At 47.2% G+C, this 19,405-nt stretch overlaps 1 protein-coding gene across 7 annotated transcripts in view; it reads left to right on the forward strand.

Moving 5' to 3' along the window:
* Positions 1–17,760, forward strand: part of NUSAP1 (nucleolar and spindle associated protein 1) — a 49,694-nt gene extending 31,934 nt beyond the window's left edge. For 3 of the 7 annotated variants that reach the window (XM_050799529.1, XM_050799531.1, XM_050799535.1), the window contains exons 7-11: positions 1,088–1,275; positions 4,984–5,084; positions 9,755–9,871; positions 13,280–13,388; positions 16,479–17,760. In XM_050799529.1, coding sequence (XP_050655486.1) covers positions 1,088–1,275; positions 4,984–5,084; positions 9,755–9,871; positions 13,280–13,388; positions 16,479–16,572 — 609 coding nt within the window. In that variant the 3' untranslated portion in view covers positions 16,573–17,760. The remainder of the gene's footprint in view (positions 1–1,087; positions 1,276–4,983; positions 5,085–9,754; positions 9,872–13,279; positions 13,389–16,478) is intronic. The other 4 variants (XM_050799530.1, XM_050799533.1, XM_050799536.1 and 1 more) reach the window with 2 other exon arrangements.
* The last annotated feature ends 1,645 nt before the right edge of the window (positions 17,761–19,405 follow it).

A 19,405-nucleotide genomic window follows, 5' to 3' on the forward strand; every position in this document is an offset into this window, starting at 1 on the left:
CCTGGCAGTTTGGGAGGCTGAGACAGGCAGATCACACGGTCAGCAGTTCAAGACCAGCCTGGCCAACATAGTGAAACCCCGTTTCTACTAAAAATACAAAAATTAGCCAAGTGTGGTGGCAGACGCCTGTAGTCCTAGCTACTTGGGAGGCTGAGGTAGAAGAATTGCTTGAACCTGAGAGGTGGAAGTTGCAGTGAGCTGAGACTGTGCCATTGCACTCCAGCCTGGGTGAAAGAAACAGACTCCCTCTCAAAAAGAAAAGAAAACAAAATGCCTAGATAGCTGGGCACAGTGGCTCATGCCTGTAATCCAAACACTTTGGGAGACTAAGGCAGGCAGATCACTTGAGGTCAGGCATTTGAGACCAGCCTGGCCAACATGGCAACATCCTATCTCTAAAAATACAAAAATTAGCTGGGCATGGTGGCAGGTGCCTATAATCCCAGCTACTCAGAAGGCTAAGGTAGGAGGATTGCTTGAACCTGGAAGGTGGAGATTGCAGTGAACCCATATCGTGCCACTTCACTTCAGCCTGGGCAACAGAGCCAGACTCTGTCTCAAATTTAAAAAAAAAAGAAAGAAAATGCCTGGGTCCATAGCAGCTGGGAAAGACTTTCTTGTAACTGATTACTCAGCCACAACCAGAAATTGCTCTTTATAGCAGAATCCTCATAGCGATAAATGGCAGGTAACTGTGGAGCCAGCCAGACAGGTAGAATAGGATGAGGTGAGGTAGTGGGGAAGGGAAAGATTCCAAATGGAGTTACAAATGAGGAATGAAACAGGGATAAATGGAAATGCTCTTCTGAACTTTGCCTAGGAGACAATACTGTATCAGAGGCCAAGCCTTTTTTTTTTTTTTGAGATGTAGTCTCACTCTGTTGCCAGGCTGGAGTGCAATGGCATGAACTCGGCTCACTGCAACCTCCACCTCCTGGGTTCAAGTGATTCTCTTGCCTCAGCCTCCTGAGTAGCTGGGACTACAGGCGCGTGCCATGATGCTCAGCTAATTTTTGTATTTTGAGTAGAGAAGGGGTTTCACCATGTCGGAGGGCCAAGCTTTTAAAATGGTGCATTTTCTCTTCAGCAGCATCCCATCAATAAGGGAGGGGTCAGGACTCCAGTACCTCCAAGAGGAAGACTCTCTGTGGCTTCTACTCCCATCGGCCAACGACACTCGCAAGGCCGGTCTTGTGGCCCTGCAAGTCAGAGTACCTTGGGTCTGAAGAGGTCACTCAAGCGCTCTGCTATCTCTGCAGCTAAAACAAGTGTCAGGTAAAGAAATCACTTCAAAATGTAATCATGAACAAGATTTTACATGGATCATATAAAAAAATTTTTTTAATTGGCAAATAATATTCGTACATACTCATGGGGGTACGTAGTGATGTTTCCTCTTTTTTTGAGACAGAGTTGCGCTCTCTTGCCCAGGCTGGAGTGCAGTGGCGCGATCTCAGCTCACTGCAACCTCCGCTTCCCGGGTTCAAGCGATTCTCCTGCCTCAGCCTCCCGAGTAGCTGGGACTACAGGTATGTGTCACCATGCCCGGCTAATTTTTTGTATTTTTAGTAGAGATGGGCTTTCATCATGTTAGCCAGGATGGTTTCAATCTCCTGACCTCATGATCCACCCACCTCAGCCTCCCAAAGTGCTGGTATTACAGGCGTGAGCCACCACGCCCGGCCCATAGTGATGTTTTAATACATATATTGTATGGTAGTCAGATCAGGGTAATTAGCATATTCATCATCTCAAACAGTTATCATTTCTTTATATTTAGTATCCTCCTTCTAGCTATTTGAAACCACCATGCCCAGCTAATTTTGCAAGGTCTCACTATGTTGTCCAGTCTGGTCTTGAACTCTTGGGCTCAAGTGACCCTCCCGCCTTGGCCAACAAAAGTGCTGGGATTACAAACATGCAATTGCACCAGCCTTTTTTTTTTTTTTTTTTTTCCTCAAATGCAGTATCACTCCATTGCCCAGGACTGCAGTGGCGAGATCTGGAATCACTGTAATCTCCTCCTCCCAGGTTCAAGCGATTCTCAGCCTCCCAAGTAGCTGGGACTACAGGCACGTACCACCACAACCGGCTAAGTTTTCATTTTTAGTAGAGATAGGGTTTCACCATGTTGGCCAGGCTGGTCTCAAACTCCTGACCTCAGGTGATCCACCTGACCTCAGGTGATCCACCTGCCTCGGCCTCCCAAAGTGCTGGAATTACAGGCACGAGCCACCGCACCTGGGCACACCCGGGTATACATACCTCTTAAATTTCTCATTCAAATCATGAATTGTTTTCCTGATTTCATTGACTTGTCTGTATTATTTTGTGTGTCTCACGGAGTTGCCCTAAGATTATTATTTTGAATTCTTTTTCTGGTATTTCATATATTTCCCTATGAATTGGGTTATTGGAGAATTACCATTTTTCTTTGGAAGTGACTTGTTTCCCTACATTTTCATGGTTTATGTGTCCTTGCATTGATTTCTACACATCTGTTAGGAAAGTGACCTCTTCCAATTTTATAGAGGAGGTTTCATAGGGAAGAACATACTCATATGAATAGGTCTTGGGGTGTCAGTTAAGTGGGGTGTGTTGGCCTTGGTTCTAAGTGGGCACAGGAATATAGTCTCTGTGTAGTTTCTTCAGCTGTAGTGCATTTGAGTGGCATTTGTAAGTCTCTCAGTAGCCTAGGCTAAGAGAGTTGGTGGTGATGGTGGCTTTGCCAGGTTTGGGACCGTGGGGCTGTTTCTCAGCCCCGGTATGCAGTTGCATGGCTGCTGGGCTGACCTTGGGGCGTATCTACCAGAGGCTGCTTGCAACACTGCCTCTCAGGCCCTTAGTAGGAGTACAGGGGCGTTGGGCAGGTCAGGGGCTTCTCTGCAGGGGTGAGGCATCTCACAGCTGTTTCTCAGGCCCTAGCCACAGGCACATAGCCACTCAGTCAGCACCGGAGTACTCCCAAAGTACTGGGATTATAGGTGTGAACCATCTCACCCAGCCTGCCCATGTTTTAATCAGATTTTCTTTTCCTGTTCTCCAATGTAGTTTTTAAAACTTAAAAACTTTAAAACTTAAAACTTAAGTTTAGAAGTCTATTTATTGAATTAGCTTGGAATATGAAGTACCTATAATTGGTAGTTCTGATTTCATTTAAGAACACCATGGCCCAGGAGCGGTGGCTCATGCCTGTAATCCCAGCACTTTGGGAGCCCGAGTTGGGTGGATCACCTGAGGTCAGAAGTTCAAGACCAGCCATGACCAACATGGTGAAACCTCGTCTGTACTAAAAATACAAAATTATCAGGCCGGGCGCGGTGGCTCAAGCCTGTAATCCCAGCACTTTGGGAGGCCGAGACGGGCGGATCACAAGGTCAGGAGATCGAGACCAGCCTGGCTAATACGGTGAAACCCCGTCTCTACTAAAAAATACAAAAAAACTAGCCGGGTGAGGTGGCGGGCGCCTGTAGTCCCAGCTACTCGGGAGGCTGAGGCAGGAGAATGGCGTAGACCCGGGAGGCGGAGCTTGCAGTGAGCTGAGATGCGGCCACTGCACTCCAGCCTGGGCGACAGAGCGAGACTCCGTCTCAAAAAAAAAAAAAAAAAAAAAAAAAAATACAAAATTATCTGGGCATGGTGGTGCGCACCTGTAATCCCAGCTGCTTCGGAGGCTGAGGCAGGAGAATCGCATGAACCCAGGAGGTGGAGGTTGCAGTGAGCCAAGATCATACCATTGCACTCCAGCCTGGGCGACAGAGTGAAACGTCGTCTCAAAAAAAAAAGAACACCATGGTCAGAGGGTTGGCCCTTCACTGCAATGTACAGGTGGGTCTGGACTTCACACCATAAGATACCATTAATTGAATGAAGGCTCATTGTTATTTTATGAACCATTAAGAAAAATCAGACTAGGCTTGGTGGCTTACGCCTATAATCCCAGCACTTTGGGAGGCCAAGGCGGGCAGATCACAAGGTCAGGAGTTCAAGACCAGCCTGGCCAACATAGTGAAACCCCATCTGTACTAAAAATACAAAATTAGCCAGGCGTGGTGGTGCATGCCTGTAATCCCAGCTACTGGGGAGGCTGAGGCAGTAGAATCACTTGAACCTGGGAGGCAGAGGTTGCAGTGAGCCAAGATTGCACCATTGCACTCCAACCTGGGTGACAGAGTGAAACTCCATCTCGAAAAAAGAAAAAAATTAGCCAGGCACAGTGGCACATACCTATAGTCCCAGCTACTCAGGAGGCTGAGGCAGGAGGATGGCTTGAACCTAGGAGGCAGAGGTTGTAATGAGCTGAGATCACACCACTGCACTCCAGCCTGGGTGACAGAGCCAGAACCTGTCTCAAGAAAAAACCCTACCAATCAACTACTGACATCTTATGAATTGTAAAAACACATCCCAATTTCAGAGATGTTAAAATGTAGAAAAAATACTATCAGTGAATCAATCAAATACATTTGTGGCAATTTGCCATATGTAAAGAATGGTAAAGAATGGGTTTATTTCTCTACCACTCAAATGAATGACATTCTTTTAGGAAGATACAAGACCTGTTCTCACCACTCATCTAGCATAGCAGTCTTCTGCTCCCTGTGACTTCCCCTCACAAGGAGGAGGAGGAGGAGGAGGGAAGAGGAGAGAGGAAGGAGGAAGAAGAAGAAGAAGAAGAAGGGGAGCTTTTGGCTTGCCTCTTGGACTATAATGAGACCTCCAGGCCTATTCCTCCAGCACCATCACAGGGAGAGCAGAAAAGACAAGAACATATTTTACAAATAACGTTAGTTGATATGTGATTTACTTTAGCATTAGCCTTTTAGGAATATGTCTCTTCTGCAAAAGAGGTTCATTCCTATGACAAGTATTAATTGAGGCCCTTTTCACTGCTTGCTGATAGTCAAGTGGTTTTATTTATACGCTAGACACAAGTTACTCTTGCCACAGTACTCATGTCTTGTACTCTGCTGTCCTATTTAGGTTTTCAGCTGCTACTAAAGATAATGAGCATAAGCGTTCACTGACCAAGACTCCAGCCAGAAAGTCTGCACATGTGACCGTGTCTGGGGGCACCCCAAAAGGTGAGGCTGTGCTTGGGACACACAAAGACCACCAAGGGGAATTCTGCTGCTGGTAAAAAATAAATAAATAAATAAATCTGCTTCATTTTTAAGCCATGTAACTTCCCAAAATGATCAGGTGTATCTGTTTTCTTTTTTTCTTTTTCTTTTTTTTGAGATGGGAGTTTCACTTTTGTCACGCAGGCTAGAGAGCAATGGCGCGATCTTGGCTCACTGCAGCCTCTGCCTCCCAGGTTCAAGCAATTCTCCTGCCTCAGTTTCCTGAGTAGCTGGGATTACAGACATGCACCACCACACCCAGCTAATTTTGTATATTTAATAGAGACGGTTTCGCCATGTTGGTCAGGCTGGTCTCAAACTCCTGACCTCAGGTGATCCACCCGCCTCGGCCTCCCAAAGTGCTGGGATAACAAGAGTGAGCCACTGCACCCGTCCTGTATCTGTTTCCTTAAACTCTTTCCATTTCTATAAAATCAAAAACAAAAATTTGGCCGGGCGAGGTGGCTCAAGCCTGTAATCCCAGCACTTTGGGAGGCCGAGACGGGCGGATCACGAGGTCAGGAGATCGAGACCATCCTGGCTAACACAGTGAAACCCCGTCTCTACTAAAAATACAAAAACTTAGCCGGGCGAGGTGGCAGGCGCCTGTAGTCCCAGCTACTCGGGAGGCTGAGGCAGGAGAATGGCGTGAACCCGGGAGGCGGAGCTTGCAGTGAGCTGAGATCCGGCCACTGCACTCCAGCCTGGGCACAGAGCGAGACTCCGTCTCAAAAAAAAAAAAAAAAAATTTAACATAGTATATTTTTCATTGTGTACTAGGGAGAGAAATGCCAGAGACATAAGCAAAAACCAGATATCTGCCTGAGAGCTCTATCTAATCCTAAAATGGTGACCCTCCAGGAAGGGCACTGTGCCCCTTGTGGGACTCAGGGATTCGGAGGACAAGCACAGTATTCATTACAGCCTCGGATTGGTCCTAGAGGACTCTGACACTAACAGGATCCCAGACCACAGACTTCATGTTTCAAGATTCAACCATGTTGACTCATTTTCACTGTATTTTTCAGTGGTATGGGTATATGTCAGTTTATATATTTTACTATTCATGAACATGTGGGTGGTTCCAGCTTTCATTATTATATATGATGTTGCTATGAATACTCTTAAACATGTCTCCTGTACATCTGCAAGAGTTTCCCTAGACCTAGGAGCAGAACAGCTGGATTGGAAAATATGCAGATATTTACTGTCTTGGATGAATTGTACCAATCTATGCTTCCAGCAGCAGTGTATGGCAGCCCCTTATCCTACTCCCTGTCAGCATTTCATATTGATACAGTGGGATAGCTTGAACACAGGGTTTTGTGCTTTTTTTAACTGGGTGATCTTAGATCCTGATTGCTGTTTCACAGATGTAGGCAAGGGTTCACATCTGCCAATGACCTGTGGCTTCCCCCTGTGAAAAGAAAGGATTGGCCGGACACAGTGTCTCTTGCCTGTAATCCCAGCACTTTGGGAGGCTTAGGTGGATGGATCACTTGAGGTCAGGATTTTGAGACCAGCCTGGCCAACATGGTGAAATCTTATCTCTACTAAAAATACAAAAATTAGCCAGGCGTGGTGGCGTGCATCTATCGTCCCAGCTACTCAAGAGGCTGAGGTAGGAGAATCGCTTGTACCAGGAAGCAGAGGTTGCAGTGAGCCGAGATTGTGCTACTGTACTCCAGCCAGCCGGGGCAATACAGTGAGACCCTGTCTCAAAAAGAAGGAAAAAAAAGAGAGAGAAAGGATTAACTGATGGCCAACTGTAGCAAAAAGGCTAACTAAACTACACCATCCTTAGGCTGGGCATGGTGGCGTGGAGATCAACCTGGCCAACATGGCAAAACCTCGTCTCTACTAAAATTACGAAAATTAGCCGGGCGTGGTGGCACTTGCCTGTAATCTCAGCTACTCGCTTGAGAATCACTTGAACCCAGGAGGCGGAGGTTGCACTGAGCCGAGATCACATCACTGCACTCCAGCCTGAGACACAGAGCAAGACTCCATCTTAAAAAAATAAAAATAAACTATACCATCCCGGATATTTTTAGCTTCACAGTAGAAAAATTCATATTCTTTTTTTTCTGAGACGGAGTCTCACTCTATCATCCACACTGGAGTGCAGTGGCACCATCTCGGCTCACTGCAACCTCCGCCTCTTGGGTTCAAGCGATTCTTCTGCCTCAGTCCCCCGAGTAGCTGGGACTACAGGTGCCTGCCACCACGCCTGGCTAATTTTTGCATTTTTGGTAAAGATAGGGTGTCACCGCATTGGCCAGGTTGGTCTCGAACTCCTGACCTCATGATCTGCCCGCCTCCGCCTCCCAAAGTGCTAGGATTACAGGCGTGAGCCACCGCGCCCAGCCAAAAATTAAAATTCTGAAGTGACAAGAGCCCTTATTAATAATATTCCTGACTTTAAACAATCCTGCCTCAGCCTTCCAAAGTGCTGAGATTACAGGTGTGAGCCAACAGGCCATGAATCTTCTCAACTATGTGATTAGGTTCTTTTTATGTTTATTTATGTTAATGATAATACTATTAATAATATGTAATTTTTATGGGACTTATCAGAGAAATAAGCTGAAAAGTTACCGTTCTTTCTTTCAACAGAATTCTAAACTCCCATCTGATCTTAGGAAATGTCATGATATTCAGAACATTTACAAAGCTACTTAGCAAAGGAAACTAATCTCAATGCTTAGCTTTCCTCAATTATTGTTTTCTTCTCTTTTCTCCATTTTAACCCTTATTTCAGACTCTTTCATCTATTTCAGACAATCTATTATTGTAGATTGTCTTAGTCCTTTGGGGCTGCTATTATATAACAAAGCACCGAAGACTGTGTCTTATAAACAGCAGGAATTTCTCTCTCATAGTTCTGGAGGCTGGATGAGGGCAGATCAGGGCACTAGCATGATTCTAGTGAGGGCTCTTTTCCAGGTAGCAGACTACCAACTTCTCGTTGTATGCTCATGTGGCAGAAAGAGAGCTAGAGAAAATTCTATGGGGTATCTGAATCCCATTCATGACCTATTTACCTCCCAAAGCCCTACTTCCTTACACCAGTCGTATTGACGGTCAGGATTTCAATATGAATTTGGGGTTGCAGGAGATACAAACATTCAAGCTATAACTTTTTTTTTTTTTTTTTTTTGAGACAGAGTCTTACTCTGTTGCCAGGCTGGAGTGCTGTGGTGTGATCTCAGCTTGCTGCAACCTCCAACTTCCTGGTTCAAGGGATTCTCCTGCCTCAACCTCCTGAGTAGCTAGGATTACAGGCACGTGCCACCACACCTGGCTAATTTTTGTATTTTAGTAGAGACAGAGTTTCACTATGTTGGCCAGGATGGTCTCGATCTCCTGACCTCATGATCCGCCTGCCTCAGCCTCCCAAAGTGCTGGGATTACAGGCATGAGCCACTGCACCCGGCCTTTTTTTTTTTTTTTTTTTTTTTTTTGTGAGATGGAGTCTTGCCCTGTCGTCCAGACTGGAGTGCAATGGCGCAGTCTCAGCTCACTGCAAGCTCCACCTCCCGGGTTCGAGTGATTCTCCTACTCAGCCTCCCAAGTAGCTGGGATTACAGGCATGTGCCACCACACCTGACTAATTTTTATTTTTATTTTTTCTCTGAGATGCAGCCTTGCTCTGTCGCCAGGCTGGAGTGCAGTGGCACGATGTCGGCTCACTGCAACCTCTGCCTCCCGGGTTCAAGCGATTCCCCTGCCTCAGCCGAGTAGCTGGGACTACAGGCATGCACCACCACACCCAGCTAAGTTTTTTTTTTTTTTTTTGAAACTGAGTTTCACTCTTGTTGCCCAAGCTGGAGTGCAATGGTGCAATGTTGGCTCACTTCAACCTCCACTTTGTGGGTTCAAGCGATTCTCCTGCCTCAGCCTCCCAAGTAGCTAGGATTACAGGCATGCGCCACCACACCAGGTAATTTTGTACTTTTAGTAGAGACGGGGTTTCTCCATGTTGGTCAGGCTGGTCTTGAACTCCCGACCTCAGGTGATCCACCTGACTCGGCCTCCCAAAGTGCTGAGATTACAGGCGTGAGCCACCGCACTCCCAGATAATTTTTTGTATTTTAGTAGAGACAGCGTTTCACCATGTTGGTCAGGATGGTCTCGATCTCCTGACCTTGTGATCTGCCCACCTCAGCCTCCCAAAGTGCTGGGATTACAGGCATGAGCCCCATGCCCAGCCTATAACATGTATTTTTAAGATTGAGAAGTAACACTTTTGGCCGGGCGCGGTGGCTCAAGCCTGTAATCCCAGCACTTTGGGAGGCCGAGACGGGCGGATCACGAGGTCAGGAGATCGAGACCATCCTGGCGAACACGGTGAAACCCCGTCTCTACTAAAAAATACAAAAAACTAGCCGGGCGAGGCGGCGGGCGCCTGTAGTCCCAGCTACTCGGGAGGTTGAGGCAGGAGAATGGCGTAAACCCGGGGGGCGGAGCTTGCAGTGAGCTGAGATCCGGCCACTGCACTCCAGCTCGGGCGACAGAGCCAGACTCCGTCTCAAAAAAAAAAAAAAAAAAAGAGAAGTAACACTTTGATAAATGCTTTAACAGGTCTTTGTTTCTAATTAAGCTCTTGGGTTTCTTTGGTGTGTTTTTAGTTATTACCCCATTCAAGCTGACAACTGAGGCAACGCAGACTCCAGTCTCCAATAAGAAACCAGTGTTTGATCTTAAAGCAAGTTTGTCTCGTCCCCTCAACTATGAACCACACAAAGGTACGTGGGAGTGTTTTAAGCTACAGGGCCTATAAAATACTTAAGATTGGTGGGATGCGGTGGCTCATGCCTACTAAAAATACAAAAATTAGCCAGGCGTGGTGGCGGGCACCTGTAATCCCAGCTGCTTGGGAGGCTGAGACAGGAGAATTGCTTGAACCTGTTAGGCGGAGGTTGCAGTGAGCCGAGACCGTGCCATTGCATTCCAGCCTGGGTAACAAGAGCGAAACTCCATCTAAAAATAAAAATAAAAAATGACAACTTAAGAATGAACAAATTCTGCAGCTGGGTGCAGTGGCTCTCGCCTGTAATCCCAGCATTTCAGGAGGCTGAGGTGGGCAGATCACTTTAGTTCAGGAGTTTGCGATCAACCTGGCCAACATGGTGAAACCCCATCTCTACTGAAAAAAAATAAGAAAATTAGCCTGGCATGGTGGTGGCACCTATAATCCCAGCTACTTGGGAGGCTGAGGCAGAAGAATTGCTTGAACCTAGGAGGCAGAGGTTGCAGTGAGCCAAGATTGCACCACTGCACTCCAGCCTGGGCGACACAGTGAGACCATGCCTCAAGAAAACAAAAACAGGCCGGGCGTGGTGGCTCACACCTGTAATCCCAGCACCTTGGGAGGCCAAGGTGGGTGGATCATGAGGTCAGGAGATCGAGACCATCTTGTCTAACATGGTGAAACACCATCTCTACTAAAAATACAAAAACAAAATTAGCCGGGCATGGTGGTGGGCGCCTGTAGTCCCAGCTACTCGGGAGGCTGAGGAGGGAGAATGGCGTGAACCCGGGAGGTGGAGTTTGCAGTGAGCCAAGATCACACCACTGCACTCCAGCCTGGGGTACAGAGCAAGACTCCACCTCAAAAAAAAAAAAAAGAAAGAAAAGAAAAACAACTCTGCCTCTAAAGTTGTTTAAAAAAAAAAAAAAAAGGCCGGGCGCGGTGGCTCAAGCCTGTAATCCCAGCACTTTGGGAGGCCGAGGCGGGCGGATCACAAGGTCAGGAGATCGAGACCACAGTGAAACCCCGTCTCTACTAAAAATACAAAAAATTAGCCGGGCGCGGTGGCGGGCGCCTGTAGTCCCAGCTACTCAGGAGGCTGAGGCAGGAGAATGGCGGGAACCCGGGAGGCGGAGCTTGCAGTGAGCCGAGATCGCGCCACTGCACTCCAGCCTGGGCAACAGCGTGAGACTCCGTCTCAAAAAAAAAAAAAAAAAAAAAAAAACCCTAGTGACCCAGTGGAAGCCATATGTGACTACCTAGAATTCCTTTCCCCTGCCTCTGCTTCCACATAGACCGTGATTTAAAAGACTTTTCATTAAACAATTAATAATTACTTGATTCAGCAGGGTACAGTGGCTCATGGCTGTAATCCCAGTACTTTGGGAGGCACAGGCAAGAGGATGACTTGAGCCTGGGAGTTCAAGAGCAGCCTGGACAACTTAGCAAGACCCTATCTCTACCAAAAAATTTAAAAATTAGCTGGACATGGTGACACGTGCCTGTGATCCTAGCTATTCAGGAAGCTGGGATGTGAGGATTGCTTGAGCCAGGGAGGTTTGGGCTGCAGTAAGCCATGACTGTACCACTGCATTCCAGCCGGGGCAACAGAGTGAAACCCTATCTCAATAAAAAAAGAAAAGCAGGACATAGAGCCAGGTGTAGTAGTATGTATGCCTGTACTCCCAGCTATATGGAAGGCTGAACTGGGAAGATCACTTGCAGCCAGGAGTTCAAGGCTGCAGTGTATGCTATGACTGTGCCTATAGAGAGCCACTGAAGCCCGTCTCGACTACTAAAAATACAATAATTAGCTGGGCATGGTGGCGCGTGCCTGTAGTCCCAGCTACTCGGGAGGCTGAGGCAGGAGAATTGCACGAACCCCAGAGGCAGAGGTTGTAGTGAGCCGAGATCGTGCCAGTACACTCCAGCCTGGGCAACAGAACTCCGTCTAAAAAATTTAAAAAAAAAAAAGGCTGGGCGCGGTGGCTCACGCCTGTAATCCCAGCACTTTGAGAGGCCAAGGCGGGCAGATCACAAGGTCAGGAGATCGAGACCATCTTGGCTAACACGGTGAAACCCCGTCTCTGCTAAAAAAAAAATACAAAAAATTAGCCGGGCGCGGTGGCGGGCGCCTGTAGTCCCAGCTACTTGGGTGACTGAGACAGGAGAATGGCATGAACCCAGGAGGCGGAGCTTGCAGTGAGCCGAGATCGCGCCACTGCACCTTAGCCTGGGCGATGAGCAAGACTCCATCTCAAAAAAAAAAAAAAAATTTAAAAAAAAAAAAAAAAACTAAATTTAAATTTAAAAAACAGGCCGGGCGCGGTGGCTCAAGCCTGTAATCCCAGCACTTTGGGAGGCCGAGACTGGAGGATCACGAGGTCAGGAGATCGAGACCATCCTGGCTAACACGGTGAAACCCCGCCTCTACTAAAAAGAATACAAAAAACTAGCCGGGCGAGGTGGTGGGCGCCTGTAGTCCCAGCTACTCTGGAGGCTGAGGCAGGAGAATGGCGTGAACCCAGGAGGTGGAGCTTGCAGTGAGCCCGGATCGCGCTACTGCACTCCAGCCTGGGCGACAGAGCCAGACTCCGTCTCAAAAAAAAAAAAAAATTTAAAAAACAAAACAGGCCGGGCGCGGTGGCTCAAGCCTGTAATCCCAGCACTTTGGGAGGCCGAGACGGGCGGATCACGAGGTCAGGAGATCGAGACCATCCTGGCTAACACGGTGAAACCCCGTCTCTACTAAAAAGACAAAAAACTAGCTGGGTAAGGTGGCGGGCGCCTGTAGTCCCAGCTACTTGGGAGGCTGAGGCAGGAGAATGGCGTAAACCCAGGAGGCGGAGCTTGCAGTGAGCTGAGATCTGGCCACTGCACCCCAGCCCAGGCGACAGAGCAAGACTCCATCTCAAAAAAAAAAAAAACAAAAACAAAACCAAAAAAAAGCAACACGTAAACTTCCAGAAATTCGGTCCCAGTTCTTTTTTGTAAAATTGCAAATTGGTTGGACACAGTGGCTCACGCCTGTAATCCCAGCACTTTAGGAGGCCAAGGCAGGCAGATTGCTTGAGAACAGGAGCTCGAGACCAGCATGGGCAACATGACGAAACCTCGTCTCTACTAAAAAATACAAAAATTACCTGGGCATGGTGGCGTGTGCCTGTAGTCCCAGCTACTCATGAGTCTGAGTTGGGAGGATCACTTGAGCCCAGGAGGCGGAAGTTGTTGTGAGCTAAGATCAGATCACACCACTGCACTCCAACCTGAGCAACAGAGTGAGATTCTGTCTCAAAGAAAAAAGTATAATTGTCAATAGCAGGTAACCACAGATGAAGGGAATGAAGTTGGGAATATAAATCAAACAATCTTCTTAAAACTCTTTGTCTCTGTCCTAAACTAGGAAAGCTAAAACCATGGGGGCAATCTAAAGAAAATAATTATCTAAATCAACATGTCAACAGAATTCACTTCTACAAGAAAACTTACAAACAACCCCATCTCCAGACAAAGTAAGTACATAATTATCCAGCTTTATAATTATTTTAATTTCAAAAGCAGCACCTTGGCCGGGCGCGGTGGCTCAAGCCTGTAATCCCAGCACTTTGGGAGGCCGAGATGGGCGGATCACAAGGTCAGGAGATCGAGACCGTCCTGGCTAACATGGTGAAACCCCATCTCTACTTAAAAAAATACAAAAAATTAGCTGGGCGTGGTGGCGGGCGCCTGTAGTCCCAGCTACTCGGGAGGCTGAGGCAGGAGAATGGCGTGAACCCGGGAGGCGGAGCTTGCAGTGAGCCGAGATCCGGCCATTGCACTCCAGCCTAGGGGACAGAACGAGACTCCGCCTCAAAAAAAAAACAAAACAAAAGCAGCACCTCTGAGGGATAGAGACTCAGTAATAGTGGTGTTTTAAGGGGAGGTTAGAAGTGGTATCATGGGCCAGGCGTGGTGGCTCACACCTGTAATCCCAGCACTTTGGGAGGCTGAGGCAGGCGGATCATGAGATCAGGAGATCGAGACCATCCTGGCTAACATGGTGAAACCCTGTCTCTACTAAAAATACAAAAATGAAAATAAAAATTAGCCAGGCGTGGTGGCGGGCACCTGTGGTCCCAGCTATTCGGGAGGCTGAGGCAGGAACCCGGGAGGCAGAGCTTGCAGTGAGCCGAGATCGTGCCACTGCACTCCAGCCTGGGCAACAGAGTGAGACTCCATCTCAAAAAAAAAAGAAAAGAAAAGAAGTAGCATCATATATAGAACTTTCTGAGTACATGTTCCAGTGTAATGGACTCCAAATCAGCAGGTTTGGGGTGAGGCCCAAGCACCTGCATTGTTTCCAAAGCTCTGCAGGTGATTCAGAAGAAGACCCAGATTCAGAGCACTGCCCTTGCATGACTCATCTGCCTCAACACAGGGCATGTGGGTATCTCTCCTGATACCAATGCCCAGCAGTCCAGGGCACCTACGTATCCAGATAGACATCAATTCCTCACTCCTAAGGAAGCCAGGCTTACAAGGCATCAAGGCCCTATAAAGAGGAGCACCCAGGACGGTCCTTAGAGGCTTCCTTCAGCATGAAAACCAAGTTAAAGCCAGAGCTCATCCTGGGTTGTAGCAAATCATGGTTGGGCCCAGATTCCCTGCTTGGACCCTCATGACACAGGGTTACCTATCATTTGACTCATGGCTATACATGACTGCGCCAAGGCCTTTGCTCACTGTTATTGAGTTGGCTGAGTGAGGTGGCTCACGCCTGTAATCCCAGTACTTTGGGAGGCCAAGGCAGGTGGATTACGATGTCAGGAGTTCCAGACATGGAGAAACCCCATCTCTACTAAAAATACAAACTTAGCCAGGCGTGGTGGCGCATGCCTGTAATCTCAGCTACTCTGGAGGCTGAGGCAGGAGAATCGCTTGAACCCGGGAGGCGGAGGTTGTGGTGAGCCGAGATTGCGCCATTGCACTACAGCCCAAGCAACAAGAGCAAAACTCCGTCTCAAAAAAAAAGAAGTCAAAGGTCAAGCTCAGAATCACATAGTTTAGTGAAAGGAATAGAACTAGAATCAGGGTCTACTGAGTTAGCCATTATGCTTTTCTTTCAGAGGATTAGACAAACCAAAAAAAAGAGAAAGAAGGGGAAAAAAAAAAACACAAAAAAGCCCAAGATTATATTAACTTATCTTGGGTTTTTTTGTTTGTTTGTTTTGAGACAGAGTCTCACTCTGTTGCCTAGGCTAGAGTGTGGTGGTGCAATCTTGGCTCACTGCACCCTCTCCATCCCGGGTTCAAGTGATTTTCCTGCCTCAGCCTCCCGAGTAGCTGGGATTACAGGTGCCCACCCCTGCGTGCAGCTAATTTTTGTATTTTTAGTAGAGACGGGGTTTCACCATCTTGGCTAGGCTGGTCTCAAACTCCTGACCTCAGGTGATCCACCCACCTTGGCCTCCCAAAGTGCTGGGATTACAGGTGTGAGCCACCACGCCTTTGATTTCTAGGTGTAGACATTTCTCATTTAAAACAATTATAGGTTCTTACTTTTCTTTCTTTTTTTTTTTTTTTTTTTTTTTTTTTTTTGAGACGGAGTCTCGCTGTGTCTCCCAGGCTGGAGTGCAGTGGCGTGATCTCGGCTCACTGCAAGCTCCGCCTCCCGGGTTCACGCCATTCTCCCGCCTCAGCCTCCCAAGTAGCTGAGACTACAGGCGCCCGCCACCACGCCCGGCTAGTTTTTTGTATTTTTAGTAGAGACGGGGTTTCACCATGTTAGCCAGGATAGTCTCGATCTCCTGACCTCGTGATCCACCCGCCTCGGCCTCCCAAAGTGCTGGGATTACAGGCTTGAGCCACCGCGCCCGGCCAGGTTCTTACTTTTCTTACTTTTGCCTTGAACTCCTGGGCACAGGGAATCCTCCCACTTTGGCCTCCCAAAATGCTGGGATTATAGGTGTGAGCCACTGCATCTGGCCTAAAGCAAATTGTAAAATAATAAGAGTTGGATTCAATCACCAAGGTATCTTCTGATTCCAATTCCATGTATGATTTTATTTTTTATTTATTTATTTATTTATTTTTTTGAGACGGAGTCTCGCTCTGTCGCCCATGCTGGAGTGCAGTGGCATGATCTCAGCTCACTGCAACCTCCACCTCCTGGGTTCAAGCGATTCTCCTGCCTCAGCCTCCCAGTAGCTGGGATTATAGACATGCACAACCACACTTGGCTAACTCTTTCGTATTTTTAGTAGAGACGGGGTTTCACCATTTTGGCCAGGCTGGTCTCGAACTCCTGACCTCAAGTGATCTGCCTGCCTTGGCCTCCTAATGTGCTGGGATTACAGGCATGAGCCAATGTGCCCAGCCTCCATGCATGATTTTAGAGTGCTGAGTTAGCAAAAGGAAAATACCAGTTTCTAGCCCTTTAACACAACAATGACAAACAGGTGTTAGAAACACTAGGCGGAGCACAGTGCCTTCTAAGAGCCTGTTTTACGCAAGTATGCTGGATGTCATTGCTTGAAAGTTTGGGTGTTAGTCCAACAATAGTTGCTCTAAAGTGTCTGTTGTGGAGCCTCCCTAGAGCTTAACCTGTGACCTGTCCCCCTCAGGGAAGAGCAACGGAAGAAACGCGAGCAAGAACGAAAGGAGAAGAAAGCAAAGGTTTTGGGAATGCGAAGGGGCCTCATTTTGGCTGAAGATTAATAATTTTTTAACATCTTGTAAATATTCCTGTATTCTGAACTTTTTTCCTTTTGTAAATTTTTTTTTTTTTATGTCTTCCCTACTTTAGTCACGAGATCTTTTTCTGCTAACTGTTCATATTCTATGTAGTGTCCATGTATGTAGTGTCCGTGGGTTCTTCATGTGCTACGATCTCTGAAAAGACATTATCACCTTAAAGCTCACATTCTTTGGGATGGTTTTTACTTAAGTCCCTATACAATTCAGGTTTCTAATGAGATACATCCTAAAATTCTGTTCCTAGATTTTTTTTTTTTTTTTTTTTTTTTTTTTTTTTTTTTGAGGCGGAGTCTTGCTCTGTCGCCCAGGCTGGAGTGCAGTGGCGCCATCTCGGCTCACTGCAAGCTCCGCCTCCCGGGTTCCAGCCATTCTCCTGCCTCAGCCTCCCGCGTAGCTGGGACTACAGGCGCCGCCACCACGCCCGGCTAATTTTTTGTATTTTTAGTAGAGACGGGGTTTCACTGTGTTAGCCAGGATGGTCTCGATCTCCTGACCTTGTGATCCGCCCGTCTCGGCCTCCCAAAGTGCTGGGATTACAGGCTTGAGCCACCGCGCCCGGCCTGTGTTCCTAGATTTTTAATGTCAAGTTCCCCCTGCTGGTTCTAATATTAACAGAACCACAGTCTTCTGCCAGCCAATAGCATTTATCTAACGTCAGCTAGTTATACAAGCTTCAGGAGAATTTAAACAATAACAAGAGTAGGGTAAGCTGGGATAGAAAGGCCACCTCTTCAGTCTCTGTAGAATATAGTAACCTTTATGAAACAGGGCCATGATTTGGTTATGACATCAATATTTTACCTAGGTGAAATTGTTTAGGCTTGTGCATCTTTGTTCAAATAGCCTCATGTAATTGCCATCTGTCACTCACTATATTTGCATAAATAAAACTCTACAACTCATTCTAACATTGCTTACTTGAAAGCTACATAGTCCTATCGAAATGTGAGGATTAATGCTTTAATGCTTTTAGAGACAGGGTCTCACTATGTTGCCCAGGCTGGTCTCAAACTCCACCAAATGTACTTATTCATTTTATGGAAAAGATGAGGCTTTGCTTAGTATCATGTCCATGTTTCCTTCACCTCAGTGGAGCTTCTGAGTTTTATACTGCTCAAGATTGTCATTAATAAAATTTTTTCTCTTTGTGGTAGATTCATTCTTTGTAAACATAAGTCTTCCAAGATTTAGGTGAGCAGCTAGGCTTAACAAGAGTTTATACCCTTTGTATGCCCTTTCCTGACCACTGCTTCCACTCAAAAAAGAAACGGCGGTATGCTCCCTTTATATTCCCAGAGTACCTCTCAGGTTTTGTGTTTTTTTTTTTTTTTTTGAGACGGAGTCTCACTGTGTCTCCCAGGCTGGAGTGCAGTGGCCTGATCTCGGCTCACTGCAAGCTCTGCCTCCCGGGTTCACGCCATTCTCCCGCCTCAGCCTCCCAAGTAGCTGAGACTACAGGTGCCCGCCACCACGCCCGGCTAGTTTTTTGTATTTTTAGTAGAGACAGGGTTTCACCATGTTAGCCAGGATAGTCTCGATCTCCTGACCTCGTGATCCACCCGCCTCGGCCTCCCAAAGTGCTGGGATTACAGGCTTGAGCCACCGCGCCCGGCCTCTCAGGTTTTATTAAATGCTGTTTTGTATACATGAGGCTTTAGGACATGGCACACTCCTAAGTACTGGAAACATTCAGATTTTCCTATCAAGGGGAAGAGATCAGATCAATTTTTAAACTTTAGGGTCAAATACACATCTGATGGAAATGTAAAATGTCACAACCACTTTGGAAAACAGTTTGCTAGTGTCTTTGAAAAGTTAACAGGATGTCTACTGTGTAATCTAGCCATGCCATTAGGTAGTGAGACCCTATCTGAAAAAAGAAAAAACCACCAGGATCTTACATAGAGAAAATCCTAAGGACTTCACTAAAAAGCTCCTAGAACTAATAAATTCAGTAAGGTTGCAACATACAAGATCAATACCCAACAATTCTGGCCAGACACAGTGGCTCACACCTGTAATCCCAGCACTTTGGGAGGCCAAGGCAGGCAGATCACTTGAAGTCAGGAGTTGGAGACCAGCCTGGCCAACATGGTGAAACCACATCTCTGCTAAAAATACAAAAATTAGCCAGGCGTGGAGGTGGGCGCCTGTAATCCCATCTACTCAGGAGACTGAGGCAGGAGAATCACTTCAACCCGGGAGGTGAAGGTTGCAGTGAGCCAAGATCACACCACTGCACTCTGGCCACTGCAACAGGGTGAGACTCCATCTTGAAATAAAAAAAAAAAACATCGGGCCGGGTGCGGTGGCTCAAGCCTGTAATCCCAGCACTTTGGGAGGCCGAGACGGGCGGATCACGAGGTCAGGAGATCGAGACCATCCTGGCTAACACGGTGAAACCCCGCCTCTACTAAAAAATACAAAAAACTAGCCGGGCAAGGTGGCGGGCGCCTGTAGTCCCAGCTACTCGGGAGGCTGAGGCAGGAGAAGGGCGTAAACCCGGGAGGCGGAGCTTGCAGTGAGCTGAGATCCGGCCACTGCACTCCACCTGGGCGACAGAGCGAGACTCCGTCTCAAAAAAAAAAAAAAAAGACCCAACAATTATATTTTTGTCTTTAATCTCCGTCACCCAGCCTGGAGTGCAGTGGTGTGATCTTGGCTCACTGCAACCTCCACCTCTCTCCAAGTTCAAGCGATACTCTCTATCTCTTGACCTCGTAATGCAACAGCCTCAGCCTCCCAAAGTGCTGGGGATTACAGCTGTGAGCCACCACACCCAGCCTAATTTTTT

The sequence above is a fragment of the Macaca thibetana genome, chromosome 7 (assembly GCF_024542745.1).
Source record: "Macaca thibetana thibetana isolate TM-01 chromosome 7, ASM2454274v1, whole genome shotgun sequence".
NCBI classification, from domain to species: Eukaryota; Metazoa; Chordata; class Mammalia; order Primates; family Cercopithecidae; genus Macaca; species Macaca thibetana.